The sequence below is a fragment of the Lutra lutra genome, chromosome 12 (genome assembly GCF_902655055.1).
Source record: "Lutra lutra chromosome 12, mLutLut1.2, whole genome shotgun sequence".
Lineage (NCBI taxonomy): Eukaryota > Metazoa > Chordata > Mammalia > Carnivora > Mustelidae > Lutra > Lutra lutra.
In genome coordinates, this window is record NC_062289.1 from 14,902,661 (window position 1) to 14,924,534 (window position 21,874).

The 21,874-nt window shown below is 43.0% G+C and overlaps 1 protein-coding gene and 1 long non-coding RNA gene across 3 annotated transcripts in view; one reads left to right on the forward strand and one right to left on the reverse strand.

The window, feature by feature from the left end:
* LOC125082563 (uncharacterized) overlaps positions 1 to 21,874 on the forward strand; it is a 229,042-nt gene that overhangs the window by 100,761 nt on the left and 106,407 nt on the right. The window lies entirely within an intron of this gene.
* CDH20 (cadherin 20) overlaps positions 6,491 to 21,874 on the reverse strand; it is a 207,108-nt gene continuing 191,724 nt past the window's right edge. For both annotated transcript variants that reach the window (XM_047698321.1, XM_047698322.1), the window contains 3 exons: positions 17,158 to 17,275; positions 12,390 to 12,641; positions 6,491 to 8,088 (listed from right to left, as the gene is read on the reverse strand). In XM_047698321.1, coding sequence (XP_047554277.1) covers positions 7,583 to 8,088; positions 12,390 to 12,641; positions 17,158 to 17,275 — 876 coding nt within the window. In that variant the 3' untranslated portion in view covers positions 6,491 to 7,582. The remainder of the gene's footprint in view (positions 8,089 to 12,389; positions 12,642 to 17,157; positions 17,276 to 21,874) is intronic.

A 21,874-nucleotide genomic window follows, 5' to 3' on the forward strand; every position in this document is an offset into this window, starting at 1 on the left:
CGAAATTAAAAAAAAAAAAAAAAAAAAATCCCACAAGGCAAACACACAAATTAGTTAGTTAATTAATACGTAAACGGCTGTGTATATGTGTTGGAGATCCAGCCCAAATGACAGGAGCACATAAAGGAGGCATACTTATTTTTTATGTTAAAATAGTTTTCCTAAAATGTACTGTGTAAGGTTCGTATTCGTTTTCCAGGGAAGCTATGACTAATTACTACAAACTGGGTTGTTTACAACGATAGGAGCTTATTTTCTCAGTTCTGGAGGCTAGAAGTGTGAAACCCAGGTGTGGGCAGGGTTGGTTCCGTCTGGAAGTGTGGAGGAGGCATCTGTCCCGTGCTTCTGTCTTAGCTTTCGGTGGTTGCAAGCAATCCTTCTTAAAGCATCACTCTGACCTCTCTGCCTCAGTTGTCATACGGTGCTCCCTTCCCTGTGTCTCTGTTCCTTTGTCCAAATTTGTCTTTTATAAAGACAGCAGTCAATTGGACCAGGGCCCATCCTCAACGAGGATGACCTTATCTTAACTTGATTACATCTGTAAACAAAGACCCAATTTCCAAATAAGGTCAGATTCACAGGTACTGAGGGTTAGGGCTTGAACCTATCTTTTGGCAGACGCAGTTCAACTCACAACAAGTGTCAGAGGCAGAGCAGTTAAAAAAAAAGGAGAACCTTTTAAAAATGGAATTATAGGGGTGCCTGGGTGGCTCAGTGGGTTAAAGCCTCTGCCTTTGGCTCAGGTCATGATCTCAGGGTCCTAGGATCGAGCCCCACGTCGGGCTCTCTGCTCGGCGGGGAGCCTGCTTCCCTCTCTCTCTGCCCGCCTCTCTGCCTACTTGTGTTTTCTGTCTGTCAAATAAATAAAAAAAAATTTTTTTAATTTAAAAAATAAAAATGGAGTTATATTAATGGGATAGATGGAGCTAGAACAATCGGAAAAAATGTGGAAAAAAAGAGAAAAAAAGATCCTCATTTCAAACCTGCTAATCTGTAAAAATAAACTCAAAATGGATCATAGACATTAAAACCTAAAACCATAAAACTCTAAAATAAAACACGGAAGAAAATCTTTGTGACCTTGGGTAGGCAAAGATTTCTTAGAGATGACCCCAAAGTACAATCTATAAGAGAATAAATTGATGAATTGAGTTTTATTAAAATAAAAAACTCCTGCCCTTCAAAAGACATTGTTAAGAGAATTGAAAGACAAGCCACAGACTGGGAGGAAATCTTTGCAAAGTGTGTACCTGGTAAAGGATTTATATCTAGAAAATATAAGGAAATCTCAAAACTCAACAGTATTGGAACAACAACTCAAACAAAATGAACATATACATCCGGGTACTCCAGTAAAGAGGATACATGGAAAGCAAAAAAGTGCATGAAAAGATGTTCAACATCATGAGTCACTAGGGTATCAGAAACTAGAACCACAGTGAGATACTATAATGCCCCTATTGTAATGACTAAAATGACAAAAACTGACTATGCCAAGGGTGGGGGAGCATGTGGAGGAAATGGGAACGCTCATACACTGCTTGTGGGAACAGAAAATGATAAAAAAGACTTTGGAAAACAGTTTGGCAGTAAAACATCACAAAATGTATACCCTCATGATCCCAGCCATTCCATTTCCATGTATTTATCTATGAGAAGAAAAAATATATACATCCCTACAAAGACTAGTAAGCAAATATTCATACAGCTTAACTTGTAATGGCCCAAAGCTGCAAACAATGCAAATGTCTAGCAACACGTGACTAGCTAAGGATTGAATTGTGTCTCCGCCTAACTTTTTTTTTTTTTAAAGATTTTGTTTATTTATTTGACACAGAGAGACACAGCAAGAGAGGGAACACAAGCAGGGGGAGCTGGAGAGGGAGAAGCAGGTTCCGCATTGAGCAGGGAGTCCGATGTGGGGCTTGATCCCAGGACCTTGGAATCATGACCTGAGCTGAAGGCCTACACTTAGTAACTGAGCCACCCAGGCACCCCAATCCCCGAAATTCATATGTTGAAAGCCTTCATGCTTAATGTGACTATATTTGGAGTAAAGAGGTCATTAGGGGGTGGGGTGGGGGCACGTGGGTGGCTCATTTGTTAAGCATCTGCCATTGGCTCTGGTCATGATCTCCTGCATTGGGCTCCCTGCTCAGAGGGGAGCCTGCTTCTCCCTCTCCAACTCCCCCTGCTTGTGTTCCCTCCCTCTCTCTCTGCCAAATAAATAAAATCTTTAAAAAGAAAAGAAGAGGTCAGTAAGGTTAAATGAGGTCGTAAGGGTGGGGCACTAATTTGATAGGATTGTGTCTAAGAGGAGAGACCCGGGAGAGCTCACTTCCTCTCTCTGCCCTGTGAGGACACAGTGAGAAAGCATCCAGAGGCAAATTGGAAGGAGGGTCCTCATCGAAACCTAACCATGCTGGTACCCTGATCTCCCAGCTTCCAGAATTGTGGGAAAATTAATTTCTGTCGTTTAAGCCAACCAGGTTATGGTGCTTTGTTATGGCAGCCCGAGCATACTGATAGATGAACAAAGAAACCTGTTGTGGTGTGTCTATAAATAGAATACTGCTCAGCAACAAAAAGCAATGGACTGATGTACACAGTGACCTGGATGAATTTCCAAAAATGCTGAGTTGAAAGATCCCAGATCTCCCCCACGCCCACACAAAGAAGTTCACACTGTATGATTTCATTTCCATAGAACTCTAGAAAATGCAAACAGATCTATAGAAAGCACAACAGTGGTTGATTGAGTTGCAGGGGAGAGAGGCAGGTGCGGGAAGGATGTATTATGAAGGGATGTGAGAAAACCTTTGTGGGTGACAGATACACTCACGACCTTGATTGTGGTCATGGCTTCATGGGTATATATGTATGCCAACCCTTATTAAATTATATACCTTAAATATTTTTATTGTATGTTAATTATACCTCAATCAAAATATACGCTGGTTACGTGTTGGATATTGTTAGCTGTTTGCTTGGAATATTCACTTACTTCTTAAAGTACTGTGGTAGAGATATAACTGAATTTCGGAGAAGAATAATATACCCATAGAACAAGAATGTAGTCTATAGAGAGGAGGAGGAGTAGAAGAGAGAAGAGGAATGGTGAATAGAATAAAAAATGATTCCTGGGATGTGGGGAGGAGGCAGGCGGAAAAGGGGAAGGATGTGGCTGATCACATTTTCCAACACAGGCATGTTATTTCTTCTTGCAATGTAGCCCTGACACTCTTCCCATTGGGAGGTGGAGTTCATGTTTCCTCATTTTCAAAGTGGAAAGCCTTGTGACTGACTACTGTGGAAGTAATGCTATGTGACTTCTGGTAATAAAAGACAATTTGGTTTCTGCCTTTTCTTGGGATGTTCGCTCCTAGAACTCAGCACCTGTGATGTGGGAAGCCCAAGGAGCCATGAGGAGGTCTTGTTGGTGGCCCCAGCAGGTCTGAATGGCCAGCCCCAACCCCCAGACATATGGAGGAGGTGGATGAGTCACCCCCAGCCTTTGGTCCCCCCAGCTAAGGTCCTGACATCGTGGAGCCAAGAGGGGGGTGTCCTTGGTGGATCCTTCCTGAGTCTCCACCCACTGAATCTGTGAGCATGATAAAGTCATTGTCTTTTTAAACCACTTAAGTTTGGAGTGTCTTTTTATGCAGCAATAGTCATAAAACAGGGATTAGGGAGGAAGGGGAAGACATGGAAATAATAAAAGAGAAGCTAGTATTCAGCCTTTCTGAAAAATTAGAAAAGATTCATAGGTAGTTTTAATGGTTTTTGAGAGTCAATAATCCCGAGAAGTGTTCTAAGGCTTTCTGGAATAGGAAGTAACCCTTGTCATCATGAGTACCAGAAAGGCGGCCACAGTAGCAAAAGTGTTGGAGTGGAAGAAACTCCCTCATCATCAGCCCCCTGACAGTCCTTTCAAAACCAAAAGTGTAGCCAAACACATGGGGCTGGATTTGCAAGCCTCCTGTCTCAGGAGGAAAGATTCTAGAAAAAATTTATTTGGAGTTAATGTTATAGTTTTTTAAATTTTAAGTTTTATAATTATTATTTTTTTAATTTGTCAGAGAGAGAGAGTGAGAGAGAGAGAGAGAGAGAGCGAGAGCGCGCACACTTGCACAAGCAAGGGGAGTGGCAGGCAGAGGGAGAAGCAGGCTCCTCACTGAGCAAGGAGCTTGATGTCGGACACCATCCCAGCACCCTGGGATCATGACCTGAGCTGAAGGCAGACGCTTAACCCACTGAGCAACCCAGGCGCCCCATTGATGTTATAGTTAATTGGACATACTGTAAGTTAGTACTCATGGTTTTTGCACAACATCAATCACAAGAGACAGGTTTGTGTCATTAGTAGATCATTTTAAAAAGAAGTTTCCTTGATCTGATTTTGTCCACTCCCTATATCAGAACCTTGACCCTTAGAATCAAACAAAAGACTCCTAAATCTAGGTATTTATGCATAAAAATATTTGTAAGTTCTTTAGCTCTATTATGGAGATGACAAATGGATTTCAGAATGGGTCCATCTGCAACAAAACCCCACTTGTAGAGTTTACCCCATGTTAGTGTAGTCCCACCACTATGAAGAATATGAGTTCTGACATCAAGGTCCAGTTCTGCATCACTAGTGAACTAGTAACAAGCTGTAATCAGTGTGCCTGCACTGATTTGGACTTGTCTGAATTTTGATTCCAGGATTTACAAATGGTTGTGTGTGTGTGTGTGTGTGTGTGTGAACCATTCCATCTTTGTCTTTGCCATCTGCCATGTTGAGATATTCTGCTTTTTTGTTTCAGAAAATTCACTGATTATTTTTATCTGCTTGTGTTCTTGTTCCAGAATAGTTTCCGACAGTCTTATTAATTGATTCCTACTGATGCTCCTGTTTCCCCCCAACATGTAAATTATAGGCTAGCTCTTTTACCTGTTAACAAAGCAATGGCTGAATAATTCGACAGCACTCTTGCCTAACCTGATCACATTCTGCCTTCTATCTGGTGGTGCTAATGTTTTCTTTTCAGAGGGAAAAGCCTTTCTGGTAAACTGTGGCCATGGAAAGGGAATTTTAAAACTGATTTGGAGGAAGAGTCTCTTTCGGCTTAAAATGTGAGCTGAAATGGATCTCTTACTCTGTGCTTCTCTCACACTTCCTGTATCACACCATTAAACATCCTCCCAGGGACCAGAAGCTCTGGGAGATTGTTTAATCACTTCATGCCCAGTATCATGGGTACCACATTTGCAGGATGTGGGGCATGATAACCTCCTGTGGTTAGGATAACAGCTGTTCCCAGTTCTTAACACATGCAGTACAAAGGAAAATAGTCACAAAATTATCCTCAGGGGTCGTGACAGAAAGGAAAACGTTATAGGGGTCAATTTGCTCACATTCAAGTAACTGGTAGTTGTAGAGGCTGGTTTGGACTCAAGTTCGTAGCTTTCTTTATTTCTTCGCTTATTCTTATCTTTGGTTATATCATATTACTCATAGAGGATGTGTGAGAGCTGCCTTTGATGGGAAGAAAGGGTTAGTCTACTGAAGTCTGATGATAAGAATTTGCTTGGCTGTTAGTATACCATGTAATAGACCATAAAACATATCCTTCGGGCTCCTGGACTTCGTTAGTCTTCTTGCACACTTCTGCCAAACTGTCCTTCATACTGGAAAAAAAAAATCACACGTTTTATGGATAGGATGGGCCCCAGTGTAAGTGGGCTGATAATCTAATCTTCTTGTGTTTGAGAGAGAGGAGCCCTACAGCAGAGCTTCTCAAAGTCTGACCCCCTGGGTCAGGGGCATCAGCACCACCTAGAAACCTGTTAGAAGTGCAAACTGTTCCGGATCAACTGAATTGGAAACTCCAGGGGCCTAGGGCTCGATAAGCTATTGTTGAACAAGTGTTCTAGGAGATTCTGAACCCATCAAAATTTGAGAACCATTTTTATAAACAAGACCCACACAAAACTATTTTGTTTACAACCAATTGTGGGGCAAGGAAAGATGAATAAAATATGGTCCCAGCCTTCTGTGAACTCATCCAGTGTTGGCGAGCTGTACGGATTTGATATATATTTGTATTCGTTTGTACATAGTTGATTTGCCAATAGAACAGAGATAGAAGTAGGAGAGTGGCCTGTCTCCTTGGTGGCTATGTGGAAAACCCTCTCACAAAATGAAAAATTTGGGGCGTGATTCACCTTTATATGATTGATATCATTAAACTGTCCTTTACTCTTTTCATAGATGGAGGGGATGAAGAGTGTTCACGAAAAGCTTAACAGTTGGAACCACAATATTCGTGTGTTCAGTGACTGGAAAAGAATGCACAGCGTCATACTACTCCGCTGCTGCCTTTGCCTTATGAATCAGCTCCAGCCCCAGGAACTTGAGGCTAGGTCAAGATCACAAGGCCATCTTTGTGCTTTGCAATTAAACAAATGTGCAATAGACTTTACCTTCTATTTAACTTTTATTAAAAGAAGTGCTAGGGTACTGAGATGCAGTACATCATATTTATTACCAAAATTATTAACAAATATACAAAACTTATACATGTAATTTTCTTACATCCATTTATTCTCTATAATACTGATTTTTGTTCAAGTAGGTTATCTACAGTATGTAAACATCCCTTGGATTGACCTCACACAGATTAGGAAAGCCCTCTAACCCATGCTTTTATCAGATACTTCTTTTTATTTGGCTTTCATTTGTAGCATCTAATCTTCACATTTGGCACATGGAAGAGACATCTACAGTGCAAAAGAGGCAGATTTTCTGGTTTTGTTCTGAACAATTTTGCAGGGGCATAGTTCAAGAGCCTAGAGAACAGAGAGCACTCTAATTTGATGGCGTTGGATTCGCTGTAATGCCAGCAACTCTTGGTTCAGCCGTTAAACTTGAGCACAAAGTCAATGTCTCTTCCTTCTCCCATCCCCCACCCACCCGTCATGCAAGGCTGATTCTCCTTAACCTTGTCTCAAAAGGGTTAAAAGAAATTCCATCCATCCCAGGACAAGTAGGTTAATTTCACCCAGTAACAATTTTTCAGTGTTCTTTTGTGTGGGTTGGTTTGTGCGGTTTGATGAGCCAGCAAAACTCTTAAATGGAGAACAAAGTAAGATAAAAATTTTTTTCAAAAAGGGAGGAAAAAGGAAAAGGTATGAGAGTCAAACTTCCCTTCAGTTGCCACCTATGTATGTAAGACCAGAAACTCTTCAGTGGTGGCAGAGTGACAAAGCGACAAAGGCCTTGGCGAATGGGAGAGAAAGGCCGAGCTCGCCATAACTTGACCTTGGACTCCAAGCCCTTGAAGGCGGTGTCGCAAAAATGAAAAAGAAAAAAGGAACGAAAGGATATTGGAGTTTCTGCCCCCCGTTCTTCCTGTGTTTCCTTTCGACTACTTAACTTAATGTAACCAAGTAAAGCTGATCCAGAGAGAGCTCTCTTCGCCGCCGCTCACCCCCTCTCACTCTCCAGCACAGTATTGCTCGCGTGGTCGGCTGCGCCGCGGGCGCGCGTCCGCCGAGAACGTCTGGGTTTGGACGCGCGCCTGCCGCCCGGCTTCCGTCACCACAGGGGCGCGGGCCCCTCCGACGCCCCGTAGAGCTCCGCCAGCTTCCGGAAGCGGGGCCCCCAGTCCGTCAAGAAGTCGAAGCTTTGCTCCGAGTCCGACGTGGCCGACTGCAGGGAGCTCAGCGACCCGGCCACGGAGCCGTCCCCCTCGAACATGTAGGTCTGGAGGGAGTCGAAGGGCGGGGCCCACAGGTCCATGTCGGCCTCGTAGAGCTTGGCCAGCACGTAGCTGTGGACCGTGCTGCTCACGGCGCACGTCTGAGGCACGTAGCGGGAGAGGCTCTCGATCTCCGGCAGCATGTCCTGCCGCGACTTGGGGGCGCCTCCCCCCTGCGCCTCCCGGGGGTTCCACATGGCCGCGATGTCAAAGGCCTCGGTGTCCTCCTCGCCGCCGCCCTCGTCGTCGTAGCGGACGATGTTCTCGTGGATGTTCTCCTCGTCGTCGATGATGTACGGCTGTTTCCGGTGCCGCCTCATGGACAGGATGAGCAGCACCAGCACTGCGGGAAACAAAGAGGACAGGATCGTCACCCCGGAGACCCGGCTGCGTGTGCCGTGACGGCAGGTGGCCCTGGGGAACCACAGGTATGGGACGGGGCCTTTGAGTGCTGAGCCCAGAGACAGCATTCGGACGTTCGGAACCACAGGGTCTACCTCCTCACTCATTCTGCGCGGTCGGATTGGGGGTTTGTAGGCAGGTGAAGCCCAAACCACCCTTTGTAGGTGGTTCAGTTAGACGAAGTTGCGTGTAAAGTCTCTTTGCATCCGCTTGCTGCTTTGAGAGTGTGTGGGTGTCTGTGTGCAGCCGGCCACCCCCAAATTAAATCCCAGTAAGCTCTACGGCCTCCGTGGAGTCTATGCTGAGGCTCAGACAATGTCTTCTGACCGTGTAAGGACGAGTATACATTTCTGATAATGTGGGAATCTTATTACGTAGGTGGAATCCTTTTTTTTTTTTTTTTTTTACATTAGGATCTTGGGATTTCACTCTGCAAATAGAATCACGTATTAGTACATATGCATAGGGACATAAAGGCTAAGTATGAATCTAAGTCTTAGTCTTTTTATATCTCTTTAAAAAAATAAGTGATTGTTGTTTTCCAATAAACTCCGATTCCTGGGAAAGCCTTCTGTTAGAGAGGTGGTGGTGACTGTCTGGACCCGGTGATGTTCATGGAAGGAAAAGAATGAGCAGCGACATTTTACGTAATTCTGCATGTCACCAAAGAAACACCACACTGTTAGAGGTGGCCTTGCGGGTTTGGATAAAATTTTATCCCAACAAATGTGTTTTTTTATTTTTATTTTTTCCCCCAGGATGTGTTCACTGTGGTTTAAAGGAGAGATAGAGATAATCCCATTGAACTGTTTATCTCTGTGACTGAAAATGTTTTCCAGGAAGTGTGTTGAGGTTTTAGCTGTAGAACTGCTATTGATTTTTTTTTTTTTTCCCTGATGTTCTTTGTTATAGCTGGTGAAACGGTAACGACTTGACAACACTACAAAATGAAACTGCAGTTTACCAAGGGGGAGAAAAATGGAGTTCAGTCGTATGCCTAGTAAAATTATGAACTGACTTTAAAAATTCATGGTAATGATTTAAAACATTTGGAAGTAGAATGTGCTTTTTGTAAATTGCAGTTAAAATGATGTTAATGCCTAATAGTTTCCCAAATAGCTAGGGTGACAAAAGGCAAACACAGGAGACAATTATATACTCTTGTATATTTTCTCTGTGTGCCAAAATCCGACTTATGGACTACCTGATTGTGGGATTTCAGAGGAGTGGTCTAATAGGGCTCTGAAGAAGTGGGGGCTTAAAGTGGGGGTGGGAGGCTGGAGTGTGAGCTGGTTGGATGCAGAGCTGGATAAATGGGATGATTCTAAATGAATATTATGTGTTTGTGGGGCTCAGTAAACAAGTGCTAAACTCATATATTTTATGTACTATGCAAAACAGTAGAGAAACAACATTGATATGACATGATTTTTGGTCTTATAAACTTGTAATCTAAGGAAATATAGGTGATTTATACTAGTCAGGCAGTGATAAGGACTATCATAGGGTTATATGTGTTGCAAAGAGATTTCAGAGGCAGGGCTGGCTGGGTAATTCTTCCCAGAGGACTGAAAAACGTTCACACAGATGATCCTGGAATGGTAGGGGTGGTATTTAAGAAAATGCTAGGAAGGAAAATTAGAAAAGTCTTGTATATCTGCTGGAAGGAATTCTGATGTTAGAGAATTAGGCAGCTTATCGAACTGATTGATCTTATATTTACCTTACAAATATCTTTATCTTACAAAAGAAGATACAAATGTATTATTTTTTAGATAATCTGATTTAAATAACAAGTATCAGATAATGCCCTTAAAATCAGATTCTGGGAAACATGTTCCTATTCAATTGAAAGGCTTCCCTGACAGAAGAGGATCTTTAGGTATTTCAAGCACAGTGCATATGCACAGGGCCTATGAGATTTTTCTAGGAATTAGATCTATACTAGAGACATGGAAAAAAAACCCTATAAAGTTGAAATTAGTATATTTATTTAATTGTCCGTAAAATATAGTATTTTGTTGGCAAATCCACTACAGTCTTACTCAGTTTTATGAATTAAATTTTATTTAGGATACGCATTCTTAGAAATAAGAGTGCCTAAAACTATGAGGATTTTATATAAAGTTGCATATAAACCTCTGCTCAGTTTAGCTTGTGAAAACTACCTGTTTATTCTGTACAGTTCAAAAGATAAGACATAGTGGGTTTGGGAGGCACAATGTAAATTGTTCCTTGCACACCATTTCTACCTTGAGACTCTCTCTGTGCCAGTCTTTTTAAATCGGTCTTTCTGTAATGATGGCTTTTTATATTCTTTGTGGGCAAGGGTGAACTTACAATGTGGACATTTTCCAAAGACAGGAGTAGGAATAGGCAGGGTGGAAATTTCTCCCAGGAGCGAGTTTCTTCAATGGCTTCTTGTAATTTATCCTGTCCTACACTCAAGGACTCTCAATGCCATCTTATGGACACTCGGGGAATTGCAGGAGGGTGTTTGTCAGTGCAGACAGGGACCAGAAATCTTAACAACTCTCTGATCTAGGGGTCAGAGGATTTAGAAAAGTTACTTAATTTATATTACTTCTCATGTAGCCCTGAACTGAAACAACAAAATCAAACCACATGTGGTATTTGCAAATGTTTTCTGAGAGGCATATTCCACAGACCTACCTAGAAATTCAATGAAGGGCTGACATTTTGTAGTGAGGACGTTCTGTCTTCGGTGTGACTCACTTTCTTGGTTCATAGATAAACCTGGGGCCAGGGGGTTACGTGGATCTCCGCATGCCTGTTTTAACTTAAATCCCCAGGGCTGTCTTCTTTTCCCTCATAGAACGCTAGGGTTTCTTTCGTATTAGATGATATTACTATCTAAGTCTGCTTTTTTTCTAAGCAAAATATGTGTGCAATGAATTACTTAATCAGAAGAGTTGGGATATATGGACAGATATTTTTGTGGTTTTTAGAGTTAGTTTAGGTGTTTTATTGTTGGTTTTTGAGTGTTGAGTTCAAAAACAATTGCTCGAATAGCCTTATGTGCAAGGAGGTGAGTGGCTGCCTGTATGATTTGAGCAGAGGAAGAAAGGATCCTCTCCCTCACTTGTGCTCTCCCACCAGCCTGTCATCGCATCTTTTTGTGTCACCAGCAGTGGCACACTGATCCTGTGTAGTCACTGCTCCTTGTTAGATGGCCACAGTGCCTTGGAGGGGTGCTAATGCCCCCAAATAGCTTATTCCCCCAGAGAGCCACGGGGTTCACTCTCCCTTCTTTCAGGGATCTGCTCAAAGGTCTCCTTATCAGGGAGGCCTTCCCTGACCACCTTCTATAAAATGGCACCCACTCTTGTCTCCTGTTCCTTCAGGATACCCTGTTCTTCTTTTCTCCATAACACCTACCACCTCCAGAATTTGGGGGATGAACACTTAGGAAAAGAGCCTTGCCACTCAGATACAGGGATGAATAGTGCAGGGTCGCCTGCATTTCACTTCTGCCTCTGCCTCTGACATTTTGCCTTGGGCCTGTCACTCTCTCTTTGTGATTTAGCTACTACTTATGGGAAATGAAGGGGTCAGAAGAGGTGTTTATCATATCCTACCCCCAAAATTGTCGTGTTGATTCTGTGGTGTCAAAATGAACTTGCTTTGCTCTGAGGTAAGCTTTGTGAAGGCTGGGACGTGTCTGTTGTCTTAATCCCAGCACCTGGAATGGTCCCCTGGCCCATAGCAGATGCTTGATAAATGTATTTGCTTTGGTTTGGCCAAAGAGGCCATGACTTCCTTGCAGGAAGGACCTATCTTCAGGTTCGTGTTCTCTCTCTCTCTCTCTCTCTCTCTATATATATATATATGTATATAAATTCTTTCTATATATATATTTTTTTTAAAAAGATTTTATTTATTTATTTATTTACTAGAGGGAGAGAGAGAGAGGGAGATAGAGGGAGAACATGAGACAGGAGAAGGTCAGAGGGAGAAGTAGGTTTCTCCCCGAGGAGCTGGGAGCCTGATGCGGGACTTGATCCTGGCACTCTGGGATCACCACCTGAGCTGAAGGCAGTTGCTTAACCAACTGAGCCACCCAGGCGTCCTATCTTCAGTTTCTTTATTCTTTCCCAGCCTTACTGTACCACCTTTTCAATAAGCATGGCGTAGAAAACAGGTTCTAAACAGCTGTCTTAGAATGGTAGCCAAGTAAGCACTTACGGGACCCCACGGAAGAGAAGGGAGCCCCTTGCTCACCCAAGAGGACGAAGATGCAGGCCAGGATGGCGATGAGGGCGCCCCGGCTCAAACTGACCGGGAGCATGTAGGCCTCGGGGCTGCAGGAGAGGACGTGGCCGTCGTCATCGCAGGTGCACACCTGGATGGTCAGCGTGCCCGTGCTGCTCAGCACCGGAGGCCCACTGTCCGCTATCAGGATGGGCAGGTAGAAGGCGCTCTGCTCCTGCTGCCGGAAGCCAGACCTCCTGGTGAGAATCCGGGCGGTGTTATCTGAAGAAGACGGGATGTAGGAGTTGCAAAGAGGGAGTGGAAAAGCGGGCGGAAAGAAAAAGGAAGAACCCAGGAAGTGAATTAATCTCTTAGATCGAGGAAAGCAAGAGGGCAGGGATGGGAGTGGGAAGGACGGAGAGGGAGTGGCAAATGGCAAACATTCCCTGGAGGGGGCTACCTCGAGCCCCCTCTACTTTGTCTGGATCAGCATTTGGATTCCGAAACCACGGATTTTTTTGCTCTGCTTCTAGGCAAAGCCCTGGGGCCCAAGAGGGAAACCCTTTTTGAGAGTCTGTTTTACCCTTTGTGACATAAAGTGCCCAGGGCGAACTGTTAGACTTCAGCTCTAACTGGAATGTTCCTGTGAAAGCTTGATAGGAATGAACAATCACTGGCCACTTGCGGTCCCTGCCTGTTCCCGCTCAGCAGCTTTCCAAGGCCCTGGGGCTGCTTTGTGGCTCCAGGAAAAGAATGCTGAGGAGCCCACTTGGCTGTGGCAGATTGCTTATTTTTGCCACTTTCACTGGAAGTCACGTCTTTGGTGGTTTTCTTTTACACCTCTGAAAGCAGTCACCAACTCCTTCTGTGCTTTCTGAAGAAACTGCTCATTTAGCGGAAGCTTGTTTGAAATCCCCAGTCACGTGACACACCCTGTTATTTCCCCCTACTTGTGGTCTGAGGGACACAGTTAATTAGAACTTGGAGAAATTCATTCCTGATCAGCAGTCCTAGTTGTTTTTTCCTCCAGTTTTAAAGGGAAGTAGCAAAATTATTTGATGTGTCTTCGCAAAGGTCGTGTGTGTCTGTGTATTTATATTTATATTTGCCTAACGTAATGTTCTAGGATCTTTTATTTTTTTAATCTTTGTTTTCAAGTTTCTTCCAGTGGGTTGGAATTATAAGTCATATGTTTTTTGCAAAGTTGAGATCATTTTCAGTAGAGGAAAAGGTTAGAGATGTGATAGGACATGCAAGCAGTGACTCTCAAAGCGGACATCAACATGGAAGGTCCATGTGGTTTACATTTCACAAGGAAGAATCTAGAACTTCACAAAAACTTCTGAGAGCCTAACCAAAGTAAACATTATTAATTATCAATATTTCTGGTTCTCCTTCCCTTCTCGGACATTTTAAAGGATTATACTTTTCTGCCCTCTTGAATTTTGGCATGTCTGTATGATTTGCTTTTGATAATGAAAAATGAGCAAAACGATTTGTGTCACTTCCAGGCAGAAGAATTTAACAGCTGATACGTGTTTCTCTGTGTTCTCTTGCCTTGGTGCGATACTATACAAGAACGTTTAAGATGGAGAGCCAGGCAGCCTGGGACTCTGAGCTGCATGGACACCAGCTGTCCTTGTTGCTCAGACCCACAGCTGGTTTTATGTAAGAAACTAATTTTAGTTGTGTTAAACCACTGGAATTTTGCAGTCATTTGTTGCTCAGCATAGGCTAGCCTATTCTGATGGATACGTTATCCCTTTGTTAGCTTTTCTGCTTCCTCCTTGCCCTGCCTTTTCACGATATATCGGTGATTGTTTACTGAGTGCTTAAGTGCACAGCATCTCATTTCATTTTCACATTTGATGAGATAGTGATAATCTGACCCTTTTATACGGGTGAGTTAAGGCCTAGAGAAAGTGAAGAAGTTTGTTCAAAGTTACTAATTTAGTAGCAGAGCTGAGATTTGAGCTCCGGTCTCTCTGACTCCAAGTATACATTTCTTCCATTTTGCTGTGTAACTGCTTATTTGGTCTAGTGATACTAACTCTTGAAAATTATCCAGCCAATGGAAATCCTTTCCTGCTTTGGTCCGGGCCCTCTGCTTGCCCACCTGAGGATTATATTTCTACCTACTGTACAACCCACCCATTTTTCTGTTTTTCCAGATTTAGTAGCTAAGTAGTATTCTGTTTTACAGTGTTAGTCTTGTTTTTTCAGAAACCAAGTTTTTCTCAAACAGAAATCTGTTTTACTTTTTTCAGTTTAATCGAGGCTAGGTTGTAAGACTTTTAGAAAGCTTCACCAGAGCTGAATTTCATAAAAGTATTACATCATCATTTAATTAAGCACTATACATCATGTTTCTTGATCTCAGAATTATTTGAGGTTAAAGAAGAAGAAAAAAGATCAGTGTGGCCTCGCTGACTTTAGTCTTGGAAGGGTTCTGGCAACTTGCAGTAGCCACTTGCAGAGTTTTTGTTGAATATGATGAGTAGGGCTTTAGTAACCCATTTGGAAACAAGTTTGTTTCCAAGGTGACACAAAACCTTCTTCTTTCGTGTGTGTGTGTGTGTGTGTGTGTGTGTGTGTGTGTGGCTAAAATAGGCCCCATCTTCCAGTCCTCGCCTTAACGCTTACTCACTTTCTGATTGTGGCCCATTTGCTTTCTTTCCTTATCTGAGACAACGAGAACCAGAGGGATTAGTAACTTCATCGAGACCTTCGAGGGTTATTATAAATATCAAATAAAGAAAAGTATGGGGAAAATGTGTCTGAAACTGCAAAATGCTACATAAACACAGTCCTTTTAATAATGCTTTGTGGATTAAAAAAAAAAAGTAAGAAAGGCTCTACTTGAGATAGTGCCTTGTGGTGTTTATAAAAAGATATGTTTTGGGCATGGGAGTTGGGGTCCTGATAGCAGATCCACCAAATCGATGCTGGTCAATTTTTTAAGGAGCCTCCATAGAAAATACTCATGGGATAAATTGTCATGAGGAGATTAAGAGTTCATCCTTTCTATTGAAGATGTGCTGACTTTTGTTTTGGAAAACCTTCCAAGAAATGAGTCATTTCTTTTTATAGTCATCATATTCCCATGGCCCATTTTTTTAAAGCATTGGCTCCGTGAATTGGTATCCAAAGTCATCTTTAAAAAATTTGCGGCATTTTGCTGCATATCGTTTTCGTGTTGATTCTGACAAATATCAGAGTGAAGGCATAGAGTGACACTTCAGTGAAAATTTGAAGAAAGAGTATAATGTAATACTCCCCCCCGACCCCTGGTTTCCACTACGAAACCTGTCCTGAGGCGGCTGAAACCACTTTTTGTAGGAAAGATTTCCCTGTGAAGCAAATAAATGAATAGTTCAAAATTTGACCCAATAAAAAGATCAGGATGTTTAATTGCAGTACTTCTTTTGTTACGATTTGTATTACCCTCCCTTCTAGAATTATCAGAGTGCATGTAGAAGGTTAAAGGAAAGATTTGGAGGGATGTTTTACATTTAAAAGAAAACAGGCTTAATAGTCTCAAGTGTTAATGGCAGAATATCATGTGGGGTTGAATTAATACTTAAGTCTCAAATAAGTGATGTTTGAGACTAAGACCAGGCAGGCATAATCATGACTTTTCATTTCCTTTTGTTTAGATTGTCACACAGTAGCAATTAGTATTTTATTTTATTTTATTTTTAAAGATTTTATTTCTTTGACAGAGAGAGACACAGCGAGAGAGGGAACACAAGCAGGGGGGAGTGGGAGAGGGAGAAGCAGGCCTCCCGCTGAGCAAGGAGCCCAATGTGGGGCTTGATGCGGAGCTCGATCCTAGGACCCTGGGATTATGACCTGAGCTGAAGGCAGCTGCTTAAAGACTGAGCCTCCCAGGTGCCCCAACAATTAGTATTTTAGAACTGGAGTAAGAATGAGGCTAGTAGGGCCCAGAGAAGTGATGACCTCTCTCCCCAAGGTCAGACAGCAGGTAGCAGAGTTAGCAACAGAAGGGGTTCACTTGACAGATTTAAGTGATTTTTTTCTGATCTTTCTTTGAAAATCATTTGACGAGAGAACAGAAGTCCCTCCTTTTCCCGTCTGTGCCTAATGGAGACTGTGCTAGGTCTATACATTTCTTAACTGATCAGAATGCTTACTGCACAAGAGGGGTCTAGAATTCCCTTCCAGCCAAGTTGTAGTGGGGAGTGCTTTCTGGAACAAGGAACCCCACCTGGCCCTGTCTTTTTAAAATCATTGTAAAGTAATAGAGTTGTTTAGTGCCAAGCTACACTTTGTGATCCTTTGTTTGTCCTTTGTCATCTTAGCCTTTCTCTCCCTTTTGTTCTGGGAGCTTTTCACTGTTATCCCCTTTGATGCTTGGTCAGAAATGTTCCCTCAGGTTTTTCTCTTTATCTAGTTCAATTTCTACCATTTTTCTCAGATTCTTCCTATAGTTATAGAGCATACAGACATGGCTGTTATCTATGGCAATGAAGGAAGGCTTTTGCCTGGCACTGCCTCACACAGCGCCAACTGTAAAACATTTGTGAACTGATGAACTGAAAGTTTCAGAATCAGCAGAGGACATTGTCTCTGATCTGTTGAAACAAAACTTTTTTTTTTTAATTTTAATTTTTATCTTTTTTTGAAATAAAACTTAAAAAAATTACAAATTAGCATTGAATGTCCCCACTGCTACTGAAGAGCAGGTGACCTTTGACACAGTTTGCATGGTATAGTGACCAAAAGTATCCAACCCAAGCCATAAGAAAGCATTGGTAAGTTCCTGTCCCCCCATTACCTTGGTTGTCCCTAATGGTGAAGTTGGGGTTGTTAGCAGCCTCTGGAGCCAAGCTGTAGTAGAAGTGCTGACCACTGTGTGGGTCATCTTGGTCCACTGCACTCACTGTCTGGATCAGCTGTAGGAGTAACATGAAATCATATGAATCAGGGTTGAAAGAATAATCTTCAGGGCTTGGTGAGATCCTAAACCCTGAAATCCAATAGTGGATTGTTTTCCCTAATGAGAAGGACATCCTGAAACTTACTGGAAAGTACCCCGTACCATCACACAACTCAGGATTGTATTTTGGTCTTTATTGTTGGGCCTGAATACATTGACAGGTAGATGGTGAATGTTACCTAAATACCTCCGGGGTTAAGCCTCACCGTAACAAATTCGCACACCAACACTAGTCATTTTGAAGCAATCTAAATAGAATTTTGGCTCAAAGAGCTGTGAGATGCTCCAGGTTCCTGCTTGTCTCCCAGTTTTTCATTCTCCCACCTCACCTACTTAACCTCATCATTTGGGTTAATATTTTCAGGGTCAGTTTGCTGTCTTTGAGAAGCCTCTACTTAAAAATGACCAATACGAGGGGGTGCCTGGGGAGCTTAGTTGTTAAGCATCTGCCTTCAGCTTGGGTCATGATCCCGGAGTCCTGGGATCGAGCTCAGCAGGAGGCCTGCTTCTCCCTCTCTCACTCCCCCTGCTTGTGTACCCTCTCTCCCTGTCTCTCTTTCTCTGTCAAATAGATACATAAAATCTTAAAAAAAAAATTCGCCAATACCTAGGAGAGAAATCTCCTGTGTCAGGTTAATGGACACAGATGGGAGGGGTTGGGTCACAGGGCTGTTGCTTTTTGGTGGCTGGGAAGAGGAGCTAGGAAAGGTGTAGAGCCCAAGACCTAAGTGGGATGTATGGAACAGAGTAGAGTCAGAAGCAGAGCTTAGGGTTGAGATAACCAAAGAAGTGATGGTTTTCTCTGAGCTCTTTGGCTCAAACTTTGCCTTTTCCACAGTGCTTTTCAAAGTAGTAGTTTGTCATGAAGGTTATGAAGGCCATGATTAAAAAAAAAAAAAAGGCTGCAAAAGGGGTGCCTGAGTGGCTCAGTGAGTTAAGTGTCCCGACTCTAGATTTTGGCTCAGGTCAGGATCTAAGGGTCATGAAATAGGAATCCCATGTTGGGCCCACGGTGAGCATGGAGCCTGTTTAAGAGTCTCTCTCTCTCTCTTGCCCTCTGCCCCATTCCTACATGTGTGTGCTAAAGAAAGCAGTGCAAAATATACAATTGAAAAATTAGCAGGCCTGTTTGTGAGCGATATAGAAAAATGTTGAGTGGGTGGTCATCTTCCTATGTGTTTTCTCCTCTACCAACCAATAGCACAGACACCTCCTACGCTTCCGGGCCTGGCCCTGTAGACTTGACATTCCCGCCGGAGCATCGGAGGTCAGCTGGAGGGCCTATGTGGGCTTGCTTGCTTAGTCTTTATTTCTTCATCTGTAAATTAAGGGAGGTAATTCTACCCCTCCCCCTGCCCCCCCTCAGTATACCGAAGGTTACATAACAGGCAGGGCAGCTCCCAGCTAGGGGCTTCTGGTGGACACTGTATTGCTCAGATCCCCATTCTGTGAAGGACTTGATGCCCCAACCTTCACTTGTCTCTTTGAGAATTGCTTCATTTGCTGAGAGTTACCTACACACATTTACCACCTCCTTCCAGGGCAACCTACATCCAGTGACTGATGTAATAGTAAAATGTCTGGCCATCCGATCTCAACTTGGGAAAACCCTAGTTCTAGAACTCTCTGAAGTCATCCAAGGCTTGTTAGTGGGTCTTCATCATAGCTGGACTTCTCATTTTGCCTAATCCTGCAGAAGTCCTTCTCTTCTATAGCATTGGGTCCCAAGGGCATTCCTTAATAAACATCTTATATCAGAACTCCACCTCTGGGTATGCCTCCTGGTGAACCCAACTGGCAGCTGGCCTCTGTTGAATCTAAAAGTTGGGAGAATGGAGTTGCATAAAGGAGAGGGCTTGGTAGAACACGGAAGATGAACTTGCCACAGAGCCTAGCCTAGTGTCGGTACTGCTCACACATGAGGGCCACCCCACCAACCCGTCCCTGCTGAGACAAGTCCTGTACTTTCCATCTTGCCCATAGTGTCACACACATAATGACAAAACATTTCTTTTTAAAAAATTTTTTAAAAAAAGATTTTATTTATTTGACAGCGTGAGAGAGAGAGAGAGCATAAGCAAGGGGAGCGGTAGGCAGAGGGAGAGGGAGAAGCAGGCACCCCACACAGCAGGGAGCCCGATACAGAGCTCAATCGCAGGACCCTGGGATCATGACTTGAGCCAAAGGCAAACACTTAACCAACTGAGCCACTGAGGCGCCCTGACGAAACATATTTCTTGACGAATGTTAAAAATAGGTGATTATGGTGGTGCCTGGGTGGCTCAGTGGGTTAAAGCCTCTACCTTCGGCTCAGGTCGAGATCCCGGGGTCCTGGGATCGAGCCCCGCATCTGGCTCTCTGCTCAGCAGATAGCCTGCTTCCCTCTCTCTCTCTGCCTGCCTCTCTGCCTGCTTGTGATATCTGTCTGACAAAAATAATAAATAAAATCTTTTAAAAATAGGTGATTATGTATAATGAAGTACATAGTTGGGTAAGTCATTTCAGAATATCTGACCTGTGAAATTATACACATATTAGTGAGATGGGGGCTTGAGGCAGAGGACCGGCCCTGTAGACTTGACACTCCTGACGGAGCATCAGGGGTCAGTTACAGGGCTTTTAAAGAATGAGTGAGCAAAGACACTGCTTTGCTGGGTTCTCTTCTGGGGTCTGAATTTTTTTTATGGCAAATTTGGTTGCAATAGTTGGGAACACAATGGCCTGTGCTCCTGCCCTCCACTCTCCTGGTAGGTTGGATTTCATTCTCAGTCCCCACTTGCCATGCAATATTCTGCTCAGCTGGTTTCATTCTGCTTTCAGCCATTGCCAGGTAGGTCATCTGATTTCTTTATGGGCCTCCTTCTTGGCTGCTTGCTAAGAGGCAAGCACATTTCCTGACTTGGCAGACACACAGCTGACGACAGTATGTGACACATCTAACATAAGGAGGCCTGATGCGTTATAAACCAGACATGGCTACTGAGCTGTGTGCTTTCGAAAATCTTAAAAATATGCCCCAGAGCCAAAATCAAGGGGTAGGATTTTTAGTATCTTGGGCTAAGGATGATAAATGTGACAGACTTGTGGCGCATGACCTGATCTTTAAGCCACATAATAAACTGTGCTGTAAAGGACTGTCTGATAGGCCATTAAAAGGTGTATTTGGAAGGGTGCCTGGGTGGCTCAGTCGGTTAAACATCTGACTCAGTCTTGGGGTCTTGGGATGGAGTCCTGTGTTGGTCTCTGCTTTCAGTACAGAGTCTGTGTCCCTTTCCCTCCCTCTCTGCTTCCTCACCCCATACCACCCCCACTCCTGATCTGTTTCTCTCAAATGAATGAATAAAATAAAAAATAAAAAAAAGAAAAAGGATGTATTTAGAAATGGGAGATGTGTGCATGTGCTCCAAAAACAAGAGAGGTATTAGTTAGGGGCACGTGGGTGGCTCAGGTAGTTGAGTGTCTGACTCTTGGTTTCAGCTCAGTTCATGAACTTCGGGTCCTGAGATTGAGTCCTGTGTTAAGCTCTGTGCTCAGTAGGGAGTTCCCTTGGGATTCTCTCTCACCTCACCCTCTCCCTCTCCCCCTCCTCCCACTTGCATGTACCAGCCGTACTCTCTTTCTAAATAATAAATAAATAAATCCTTAAAAAAACCAAAACAAAACCTGAAACCCAGGATAGGTAGTTAAAAGTGCTATTGACCTGTCAGAGTGCAACTTCTATTCTGAAGACCTTTAAGAAAGTAAGTGCTTCGTTTTCTGGGGGAGAGGAGCTTTAATTAATGTGCTGCTTTTTTTACCTTCTTTGTAATGTAGATTAATAATAATTGTAATGTAATTAATAATTCATCATGTATATTTGTTATAATAAGATCTTATAAAACAACATTTTATGTTATGCTTTATATAGTGTATATGAAATTGTTATAATACAAAACAAAAATTGTTAAAATAAAGGTCCAGACCCCCTCATTCAAAACTCAGCTACCATAGCACAGTAACTATTGCTGTTTTTGGATCTTGACCCCTACATGTCTTAGTTCACATGTGGGCATAATTTTCTGTAGCTGCAAGCATGTACATGTGGTTTTTATACCTTCTTTCTTTACTTCTAATGACACAGATCATTTCTTATACCATAAAGTCTGCATTGTAACTTTTATTAGCTGCATAATGTTTCAGGTCTTCTTAGAAATTCAGTAGATGTGGAAGTAGAATTATTAAAGACTTGCTGAAAAAATTTTTTAGGAGGGCTGTACACCATTGCCCTGAATTTTAAGAGTCCACTGATGAGAGGATTTAGATGAGAATCCTTATAGGACTGCCCCCCACCCCCGGGGTAGATGTAAATCACTTTTTCTTTTAACTGAGAAAGGTGAGGATGTGTTGACTTAATCTTTGCTGAGTGCGGGGTGCTAATATGAGTTTTGATTGTATAAACGAGTCTCTGTGCAGCAGGATGTCATGTTCCAGGTGAGTAAGAGAAGCGAAAGCAAAATCTGCCTGAATTACCAAAGCGTGAATCCTTGCCTTGTAGGTACGCACTTCACAGATTCCT